We start from the raw sequence: 12,009 nt of genomic DNA on the forward strand, positions 1-12,009 counted from the left end.
TGTGATTGACACTGCACTGCAGGTGGGACAGATCACTACACGCAACCATCGATTCCTGTTACATAAACACTATAGGACCCCAGCCTTCTATCTCCTCCCCAAAATCCATAAAAACATAACTTACTTGAGCCTCTTTCCAAATTCATCGACCACCACATACAACCTTTTGTACAGAGTCTACCAGCATATATCCGGGACACGTCTGATTTTTTACGTATCATTGAGCAAATCGACATTGATGTGCCACTGGATTAAATTTATTTATCTTTAAACTCTAAGCAGCTCATTTTTCGCTTTGTTATTAGAGCACGTACCATGAAAGTAGGAACTTTTTTGAATGGGGGCCAGATCATGCAACAGTTGCCTCCTATGAGATCATTAGTGGTACAAAAATTGACAGTGATGTCACTATGACATCATCAGTTGCCTCCTATGACATTGCCCACATCACTGATGACATACTCTGTGATGTATGACATGATTGATGACATCACTGATATAATCAGTGATATAATCAGTGATGTCACTATGACATCATTAGTGGGACAAAAATGGAAACAGAGAGACAGTGATGTCAGGAAATCTCTGAGCTGATGAAGAGAAACTAAAGAGAAGATAATCTCCCAGGACATCAAGTGACCAAGTGGCCAACAGAGACACCATCACCAAGAAGGCTCAGCAGAGGTTGTACTTCCTACACCAACTCAGGAAGTACAAACTGCCTCAGGAGCTGCTGATCCAGTTCAACACCGCCATCATCCAGTCTGTCCTCTGCAACTCCATCTCTGTCTGGTTTGACTCTGACACCAAACATGATGGGCACAAACTGCAACGGACAGTCAGGACTGCAGAGAAAATCATTGGTGCCAAACTGCCCTCCATGCAGGAACTGTACTTTTCCAGAGTAAACAAGGGCATATTCAGCCCAGGAGCACGTGCGGCGTGTGGCAACTGCAGGGGCAGGCATGCCTGGGTTGTGGCTATATGGGGTAGGCTACAGCCATGGATGGAGCGATGCGAAATCGTGGCAATTGTTATTCCATGTAATTTGTGTTACTTCTTGTATAGTGTCATGACGAAAGCAATAGGCTCGTTTGAGATGAGCAAGTTCTGCGCAGATTCGACCAGCGCCTTGCTTGCCCCGTTGCATGATGGTTAGAAAAGTTGTCCGACTTGCTCCGCTTGCCCAACTGCGTGAGCCACAGGACTCTTGTGAGAGCGAGGCGGGCGCAGATTTGGAGCAAGGCGCCGCAGTTGCTCCCCACCAACTGCGCCCGACTGCGGATGACAGAGGATGACGAGAAGCGCATCAAGCTGAGCGCCCATTGGTTCAACACAGGTGCATCCAGGGCTGGACTGGGACCAAAAAAGCTACCTGCCATGTGTCAGACAGGCCCACAATTTCGAATCGGCCCAATTTTTCCAGCTTCGCTCACGCTCGCATGGGTTGGGGATTTACTTATAAAGCCACATGTTATGACCCGGTCTAGGGGTTTTAGGTGTAATGATGTTGCAGCATTGAATAAACGTGCCCAGTGAGAACTCAAGGTTTACTTATTAAATAGACATAAGTAGAGTACTAAACATAACACTGATTTTTTTAAAGTGCAGACATTTCAGTCGCACACTGTGCGTCTCAGCAGCGCAGCATGTCAGCATGTGTGTGCGCTCAGGGGCCGCGGAAGGCTGTTCAAGTAGGTCGGGCTCAACCGCAAAAATTAGACTAGACTACATCAGACAACAATATGAAACTTTTTGAAGTTTACTCCATTAGTTAAATGAAGCTTATTATCGGAGACAGATGAGTTTAGGCTATTTGCATAGGGCCGTGCGTCGCTGTTCCTGCTACTGAAATGGAGCGGAGTTGTGGTTATAGCCTATATCAATCCGATTCCGATATCAATCAATGAATTAATCAAGCATCACTTCGATTCAGCGTCGTGGTTTAAATAGTGCTACTACTACTTTGCGAACAGGAGGGATAGAATAATACACATCAAAGTAGTGAAACACAAAAAAGCACCAGCTGATGCTGCACCTCGGCAACACACACACTTTCTCCCCTCCCTCCTCCTCCACACACACGCCAGACTCACCATATCTTTCTCTCTCTATCTCTTTACATTCTGCCGAAGAACTGCGTCCTCTTGTCGTTGCTCTGGACGAACTCCCTTGCAATCACCGAAACATCCACTTTGTCCAAATAGTCCTTGTGTGTATGGCCGCACATCAGGCTATTAAGTCTTTTTTGTGTCATTGTTGATCGCATATATGTCGTTGATCACATAATATATATCAATCAATAGGTCTTTAAATGACGACACGGGGATTGTATAAAACAACTTTAACAGTTTGTGTACATCTGGCAGGAGTGTTTGTGCCACAGGTGTATTGTTCATTGCTGACAACAGATGACACGGTTAGGGGTTTGCCTGCTTCCTCCTCGCCCTCCTCGAAAAGCTTGATTGTGTCTGGCAACATATCAAGCTGTGTGCCGAGAGAGTCAACATTAAAATCCTTCTCGTAGAGACACAGAATAGCAGACGGGAAACCAACCTTTTCCCCTTCAGCTGCAGACACAATCAGGCGCTCCAGGGCGGCTGCCTGCCACATGCAAGTCTCTCTGCACAAAACGACGGTCCAACTCCCCAAAAGTAGGTCGGGCTCAAGCCCTACCGGCCCTATAGGCTCCGCGGCCCATGCGCTGCTCTCTAAGCAGGGTGTGTGCATTGTGCACCCGCCTATACAGAGACACATACTGTAGCCTATTACTATCTTGCACATTGTGGAGTTAGAGGGAGCACCAACAACATCTTTGAACAACACGTCTGTTAGCAGAGTGGGTTAATGCAGCAGTTCTCGCGTGCACTCCCAGAGCAGCAGCAAGACGGAGGAAATAAATATAACACGAGGAACAGTTTCTCTTTCTCTCTCTGTGGTTCTTCTCCCATGGAGCTGGGTCAGAGACACACACACATGCATACGTTTTCCGTGCATGTCATTGGCTGCACCACCTGTGTTGCCTTCAGGTAACATCCTAAATTACAATGCTATACATTAGCATTGGTTAGAGGGCCACTCCAGAGACCAGAATCATTCATTATTGACGCCTGAATGGGCCGCTACTGGCCCAATCAAATACATAATACATACTTTTTCACCAACCTGACCGGCCCACTACCAGCGGCCCACCGGCCATCGCACCGGTAAGAATACATTGCAGTCCAGCCGTGGGTGCATCACAAACCCACAGTGAAGTGTAGAAACTTCGATTTTATATATATTCCAAGCTGTCACTCCATATTTTACATAAATACCACCTGTAATGCCTACATTAAAATAAAAAATAAGTAATCTGAAGGGCTGGGTCATTTGAGCAGTGAATATGGGTAGCGCTAATGCATGTTTTAATTTGTTTACAAACCGCTGTTATACAAAACTGTAGAAGAAGAAAAGCAGCAGGGAGTGTGCTGTCGGGGGTGTTCGACTTGTTGATGCCTCGCCTGACTGCGCCTGGCTGCTCTCGTCTGCTTTCCAGGCGAGGCGGCAGTCAACTCAAACGAGCCTAAAGATACAACAGGTTGAGATAAAGGATACATCCTCCCAATATTCAAGTAGCCTATATACAGTGTGTGTATCCCCCTACAATGGTGATGATCACAGGTACCCAATACATTAGATGCAGGGCGCATTATGTTGACCCATTCACTCCTATAGTAAGCTTTGGTTGACTAATGAAGTTCATTTCCAAAATATAACTTAAAATAAAGACTTGGTTTTTCAACCAACTCAATGATCATGGTGTTTAACACCTTACTCACTATAGAAAAGAGACTAAGGCCCAATCCCAATTCTTATTTTTACCCCTAACCCTTGTTTTTGAGTGTCCCTCACTTTGGCCCTTGCCCTTCAAAACGGAGCCACAAGGGATAGGGATTGAAAACAGTCACCTCCTAGGAAATGGGACACCACTCATTACTTCATCATTTTTGCCCAACTGTGATAATAAAGCTATTTCTAGTTCAAACAGATTGATTGAAGTCTGCAGATTCGCATAGATACACTATTTTGTCATCATTGCATAATTAATTAGTTAATGTTTTTGATAACTTACTAATATTTTAATTTGTACGATTTTATTAGTTGACTGGTTTGCTCAGGAGTCACTGGAAAACATGATTATAACATTGTAGGCTAGTCTATAGCAGGGGTGGGCAATTATTTTTCATGGGGGGGCCACATGAGAAACCCAGATTGTTACCGAGGGCCGAACAAATATTGTCATGCCGTAACCCAGGGATGGGCAACTTTGATGATAGAGGGGGCCACAAAAAAATGTCCTCGCTACCAGAGGGCCAGGTATTGCTGGGGGCTGAACGGCGCCGGCGCGAACAATTTGGGGCATTTGAAGGCAGGTTTAGAGGAATAACTCATTTTAAATTAACAGTTGTGATGTCATTATTCAGTCTTAACCACCAATATTTGATCGTTTTCTCACTCAATCCTATGTCACCACCTGCTCTCCCTGCAGTGCTTGAAATTAACTTTTTTGACCACCTGCCAATATGGCTGCTAGATTTTAAAATTACCAGCCAATTAGAATTTCCACTAGCCAAAATGTTTTTCTTTAAATAAACCAGAATATGAATGGGTTAATTTAAGCATACAGTAAGTATCAGTAAGCGGCCTGGGATTCTCAAAGCCTGTGTTGAGGGTCACACGAACAAAAATGCACTCTTGAAGCTAAATAAATCCAAAACCAATGAGTTAGCCTAATTATTTAAATTTTTACTTAAATGTAGAACAGTCATTTCTTACACATGAGATTACTTTTAGCCTTTTAGCCATAAAGAGTATTGAAAGATATTCCATATTCCAGACTGAAATGTTATAACAGAAGTGGAGTATTGGCCAGAATTACATGAACATTTGGACACTTATTCAACGGGTGTCTTGCATGTCGCGTTCAGGTGCACTGTAAAAAAAAATAAAAAAATAAAAATAAAATGCAATTCCAGCACAGGCCACACAGGAGCCGCATGCGGCCCGCGGGCCGCCAGTTGCCCAGGTCTGCTATATAGGATAGTCTAGCCTATTCAAATTGATTGAGTTGATATTGTAGCTACATAATATTCTGTTTTTTTACATTTTATTCTGGTGATTGGGTTGCTTCATAATCGGGACATTAAGAAGTTGACGTTTGTTTGTAATGTCTGGCTCATTTCTGACTGATTAATAGTGGTTTTCTTTCAGCCCTTGGTGTTTTGCAGTGGGTGCTGCTGCAGTCCGTGTGTGTGTGTGTGTGTATGTAGGTGCGCTCGTTGTAATTGACGCTGCGTCCCAAGCGTACGGCAACCATTTTAGGGCATCCTCGTCAGTCAGAGTATAGGCTATCGTTCCTCAGTCTAAAGCGTTGTCAGTTGTCATGTCTCCTATAGTAAACCGTCGAGTGTGCTCTGAAACACCTTCAGTCCTCACACGAAAACGCTGTCATTCCTCCTGCCTCACTAAAAACGTTGTCGATCCTCCTGCAGACTAGCTGTCAGACATCACTCAAACTAGCTGTCAGGCATCACTCCTCACGTCTCACACAAAAACGTTGTCGATCCTCCTGCAGACTAGTTGTCAGACATCACTCAAACTAGCTGTCAGGCATCACGCCTCACACAAAAACGTTGTCGATCGTCCTGCAGACTAGTTGTCAGACATCACTCAAACTAACTGTCAGGCATCACTCCTCACGTCTCACACAAAAACGTTGTCGATCGTCCTGCAGACTAGTTGTCAGACATCACTCAAACTAGCTGTCAGGCATCACGCCTCACGTCTCACACAAAAACGTTGTGGATCCTCCTGCAGACTAGTTGTCAGACATCACTCAAACTAGCTGTCAGGCATCACGCCTCACGTCTCACACAAAAACGTTGTCGATCGTCCTGCAGACTAGTTGTCAAGCATCACTCAAACTAGCTGTCAGGCATCACATGAAAACGCTGTCATTCGTTGTTTTTGGTTGTTCTTCCGTGTGGGGAAAGAATGCCTGTGAAGTTAGCAACAATTTTTTACAACTTCACTTCCGGTTGAATGCTTTTGCCTTTCAAAATAAAAGCACACGTTTTTTTTATATTTACAATAGATTAAAGTAGTAATCTATGAGACCCAATATAATTAACATAGTAACACTAAGAGGAACATCTAGTTTAATTGACAATAGACTATATATATATTTAGATATATATATTTATATTTCTTGAAATTCTTTCAACACAAAGACCGGAAGGCTAAATTTGGACACATGTAAATTAAACATAAAAAGTTAAATGGCTTTAAGGTAGATTCCTAGGATACTTCTTTATTGAATGGGAAAGCTTATTTAATTATTTAATGGTAAACTGTTGTTCCATCAGGCATAAGATATCCAAACAATGTAGGGTGTGTGCAGAAAACATTTGACTTCTACAATAGCCTTGGTTATGGCCTCTTGGTAGACATCCAAAGAATAGCAAGTAGAGGTGATGCACATTAAGCAAAATGGAAGGTTTTGGTCTTGTGAAAAGTTATTAGCAAAATTTAGATACACAAGTGTCTTGTTGATGACCACCAAACATAACCAGCAACCTAAGGACATGTTGAGGAGCTGGGCCATCGGTGTAAGACAGGGGTAGCAAAACTTTTTTGGTTGAGCCACAAACAGAAAATATAAGCAGTCATGGGCTAAACAATATAAAGCGTGAGTTTTCAACCAGGTACACTGTAAGCAAACATCCAATTTGTAAACCAGAAAACCCCTGGGCCATCAAACATTCATTTTCCATCCAAATAAGTGAACAGTTTTGACATGGCAGTGAGTGCTCACCTATGGTTAGCTCTTACTGTATTATTTCAATGATTGTTTCTGTCAGAGGTTAAGACCGATAATTCACCAAAATAACATGATTACACTGACAAAAGCAATGAACTGTGTATTGGCAAGCAACAAACATTTGTAGGAAATGCATGACATCATGGGAATACTATGGCTAGGCTAGAGTTCAAGGCCCACCCAAAGATTCCAGGATCATTGTAATAGACTGAGTAATCATAATGCCAAAGAGGAATTTGACTTTGTGCAAGTATGCATATCACATCAATTACAGAAGATTGAGCAAACAGAAATCAATCTCAAATGATAGTGTCTAGAGAGGGAAAACACATGAAACTTGAAATGACAAGCAAACCAGATGAAACCTGTTAACACGTTTTAATGTAATAAGAAACATTTCACAGAATGGTCAGTCCTCCACTGGAATGCTTTCCCCCCCTTCTTTTCAGTCCATAGCAAACACTGCAACAGGAAGTGAGCTGGGGTTCAATTTAGAATGTTTTTGTTGTCAATTTAAAACATCTATACGGGAGAGTTTCTACTTTATGGAAATTTCAAAAAATAAAAATGTCAAAATCCCACCACGTGAAGGGTCTTTCCAGACACCACACCTTTACAGAACAAGAGCAACCAAAAAGCTTTAAAAATAGGTGCTAGGCGAACTCACCAATGGCTTTAGGCGGCGTTCACGACCAAGGTGCTTTTTTCATGTAACGTTATGGAAATCATGTTGAGAGCGCTTCCATTGTGCACAGAGAGTTTTTTGTGCGCTTCGTTTTGTTTTTACCTGCAGTCGCCTGCAGTACAGTTTAGGACACAACAACCACTTTGCTTCGTTGAAAGGACATCACACACATCTTTGCTGCACAGACTTCTAAATGAATGGACTGCACTTTCAAGTAAATATGTCACTCTGCCTCTCTCTGATGGTCCCGATAACAGCCAGCCACTCTGCCTCTCTCATGGTCCTGATAACAGCCAGCCACACTGCCCCTCATGGTCCAGATAACAGCCAGCTACTCCGCCTCTCTCATGGTCCTGATAACAGCCAGCTACTCTGCCCCTCTCTCATGGTCCTGATAACAGCCAGCCACTCCGCCTCTCTCATGGTCCTGATAACAGCCAGCTACTCTGCCCCTCTCTCATGGTCCTGATAACAGCCAGCCACTGTAGCCAACTGTAGCCTAGCCTATTCATAGCATTCCATGATGTCACATGCATTTCCTACCAATATGGTGCTTCACAATACACAGCTCATTGGCTGCTTTTGTCATTTGAGTGTAATCACCTGCCAATGGATTATAATCACCTGTTATTGACCTACAAAGGACAACTGTTATACTGAATTTTGGTGAATTATCTGTCTTAACCTCTGACAAAAACAAGAATTGAAAATAAAAATGGAAAAGATACATTGTCTTTTTAAATAAATAAATTGTAATAGGAGAGCACTCAAACTACTGCACCGTCAAACTGTTTACTTATTTTGATAGAAAATAATGTTTTGATGGAACTGGGGGTTTTAACTGTTTCTTCCTAACTGCAGCTGACGTCATCACTCATACACATGACTTGTGTATCTAAATTTTGCAAATAACTTCACAAGACCAAAACCTTCCATTTTGCTTAATGTGTATCACCTCTACTTGCTATTCTTTGGATGTCTTCCAAGAGGCCATAACCAAGGCTATTGGAGAAGTCAAATGTTTTCTGCACACACCCTACATTGTTTGGATATCTTATGCCTGATGGAACAACAGTTTACCATTAAATAATTAAATAAGCTTTCCCATTCAATAAAGAAGTATCCTAGGAATCTACCTTAAAGCCATTTAACTTTTTATGTTTAATTTACTTTAATTTACATGTGTCCAAATTTAGCCTTCCGGTCTTTGTGTTGAAAGAATTTCAAGAAATATAAATATATATATCTAAATATAAATATAAATATATATATCTAAATATATATATAGTCTATTGTCAATTAAACTAGATGTTCCTCTTAGTGTTACTATGTTAATTATATTGGGTCTCATAGATTACTACTTTAATCTATTGTAAATATAAAAAAAACGTGTGCTTTTATTTTGAAAGGCAAAAGCATTCAACCGGAAGTGAAGTTGTAAAAAATTGTTGCTAACTTCACATGCATTCTTTCCCCACACGGAAGAACAACCAAAAACAACGAATGACAGCGTTTTCATGTGATGCCTGACAGCTAGTTTGAGTGATGCTTGACAACTAGTCTGCAGGACGATCGACAACGTTTTTGTGTGAGACGTGAGGCGTGATGCCTGACAGCTAGTTTGAGTGATGTCTGACAACTAGTCTGCAGGAGGATCCACAACGTTTTTGTGTGAGACGTGTAGAGATTTGTGATGTTGGGATTACTATAGCAGGCCCTTGGTACTGCTTTTACATGCTAACTCGTTAAAACGCTGGTTATGGTCCTTTAATGCTAAAAGTCAATCTGAGCGCACCATGAATCATAAAAGAGATGAAATATGGAGTTATGTTAGGCTTGTTTTATTTGCTTGTAACAATGATATAACTCGGGCTACATTTTCATAATGCATTTATGCTGCATAAGGCTTCTCACAGTTGGGCAGAAAAATAGCATTGGCTTTTAACATTATGATATTATATTAGTCATGCTTAAATGTGTAATGGAGTGAATACTGCTCTTCTCCTTGCTGAAAAAACCCAGTATGATAAATAGATGTTTTCTCTATGGTTAATTAGGCATATTCCAATACTTTTATTCATGTTATATTCTGCTTCAGTTATTGCTGTGTTTGCTTATAAAATTAGGCTAAAAAATAGCATTGGCTTTTTATATAATGACATTCGAATATTATGCTGTATTGGTTTATGTTTGCTCCAAACACTGTAGGCCAAAAAGACTGAGGTGGGCCTATTACTGTTCAACTGGTAAAGTGTATTTCAAGTCAAAAAATGGCATTAGAACTGTTTTACTGTCATGTACTGTCACATATACTACAAAGCCTTGAAGCCACTGAGAGAAAGGGGAAGAGGTTACTTAAGGTTACTTTCGTTTTCAGCGTTGGTTAATGCAAGTGATGCTGTGAGAATGAGATCATGTTTTCTGCCTGGGCGCTTTGCTGGGGTGTCATTCATCTACTGTCTCCCCTCCAGGTGTAAAGCCAGGGGAGGGGGAAGAGTGAGATGGGGGGGCACCTATGCAGAGCGGCCTAGCACACAATTTAAGAGTATATGCCTGCTTAGGTACTGTTTTTTGAGAAACTACACTGTTTGTTTATCCTTTGTTTATCCTTTGTTTATCCTTTGTTTACCCTTATCTACTTTGTTCAAAGTGAATAAGGGGGGGGCTCATAAACAGAGCAGACCACAAGGCCCTTCTACGTGTCTGGAAGAGAGCAGGGGACGGGAGGAGAGTGATACCGAGCACCTGCCCACACCTTTTTTAAGAAAATGTATCGTTGCTTTGCGCTGTTAGTAAGAGAGCCCATTGTATTCCCCAGCTGCATGAAGATTAATGTTGCGGCCTGTCAGATAACAGGGGGAGTGACGGGTGTCAATTAAGGACAAGGCCATATTATCTATGTACACCGAGACAATCATTCTTGATCACTTTTTCACATCACTCCTTGGGAAGACTGCTTCAGAGCTTTTTCATATTTTAGGACTTCTTGTCTTGAACGAAAAACTTTGTTTTATATCTTGTAAACTCTTGTAAACTTTTATTTTTTGAACTTAAATAAATAATTTTTTAAATCCATCCACCCTCCTGGTTCTCCATCTCCATCCATTTTGTGAGGTTTTCCAGCTTCCAGCTGCCCTTCTTCAAAAAGGAGAGTGAGTACGACAGCTTAAGATACCTGGCCCTTTGGGCTAAGGGGTAGCCATAGGTTACCCCCTCCCTTGAGTGTGTTGAGTGTAATGAGTGTGAACAGTTTCAGTGGAAAAATGGACGTAGCATTTATCCACCCGATTTAAGGTAGAACATTTCTCTAAAGCGTTTGATTGCTTCTGTATATCATCTGTACTTAAGCAGGAGAAAGTGCCCTGGATAACTGGGACCGGCTGGTGACAGACTTTTTAAGTCTGACACGGCTGGAAGTGGTTATCGTAGCCGGGGTTTGTGTTTGAGTTTTAATCCTGATAAACAGAGCTCTGGTCTAAATACTGGTGATTGCTAATCAAAGAATATTTGTTGTGTGAATCAGCGGGTATAAAAAGAAGAGTGATTAACCCCTACTATCTGTGAATATAAATTTATCGATAGAAAGATTAACTATATACTCTGAACTCCGGGGCTTCCATAGGCTAGTAAAGTGGAAAACCACGTCTGACCGATTCGAGCTAGATTAGAGAAGCCGGAGTATAAATATAAAGGGTCATAAGGTCAGAACCTAGAGGGACGTAATATAGTGGTGGCTTAATAGGGAACTCTCGTATACCGGATGAGGGTTTTTCTCCTCAGACATCAAAAGTGGGTGAGGAGATAATATTTTGGTATCGCTCAGGCTATATTATTACGTTAATATAGTTTGGATATTTAAAGTATTCCATAAGCGACCTGAAAGGTCAGCTCTAGGGGTTTTTCCGCTACAGACGTGAGGCGTGATGCCTGACAGGTAGTTTGAGTGATGTCTGACAACTAGTCTGCAGGAGGATCCACAACGTTTTTGTGTGAGACGTGAGGAGTGATGCCTGACAGCTAGTTTGAGTGATGTCTGACAACTAGTCTGCAGGACGATCGACAACGTTTTTGTGTGAGACGTGAGGAGTGATGCCTGACAGCTAGTTTGAGTGATGTCTGACAGCTAGTCTGCAGGAGGATCGACAACGTTTTTAGTGAGGCAGGAGGAATGACACCGTTTTCGTGTGAGGACTGAAGGTGTTTCAGAGCACACTCGACGGTTTACTATAGGAGACATGACAACTGACAACGCTTTAGACTGAGGAACGATAGCCTATCCTCTGACTGACGAGGATGCCCTAAAATGGTTGCCGTACAAGCGGTCAGAGTCAGGTGTATGGAAACACACCACCCCTTCGGGAAGCGAGAGTGAAACTCATCCAGCGTCCCTCAGAGTGAAAAGGGTCCTTTCCGTTCCATATGACTAGGGGTGGGAATCGCTGAGTAGCTCACGATACGATAT

At 42.1% G+C, this 12,009-nt stretch overlaps 1 protein-coding gene across 1 annotated transcript in view; it reads right to left on the bottom strand.

The window, feature by feature from the left end:
- Positions 1–694: 694 nt before the first annotated feature.
- The window catches only part of LOC310799792 (FYVE, RhoGEF and PH domain-containing protein 4-like), a gene marked incomplete at both ends in the record, with an annotated part of 39,845 nt that continues 28,530 nt past the window's right edge, over positions 695–12,009 (bottom strand). Inside the window, one exon of the mRNA XM_083662399.1 lies at positions 695–826. Coding sequence (XP_083518525.1) covers positions 695–826 — 132 coding nt within the window. The remainder of the gene's footprint in view (positions 827–12,009) is intronic.

The sequence above is a fragment of the Poromitra crassiceps genome (assembly GCF_964638095.1).
Source record: "Poromitra crassiceps genome assembly, chromosome: 2".
NCBI lineage: Eukaryota > Metazoa > Chordata > Actinopteri > Beryciformes > Melamphaidae > Poromitra > Poromitra crassiceps.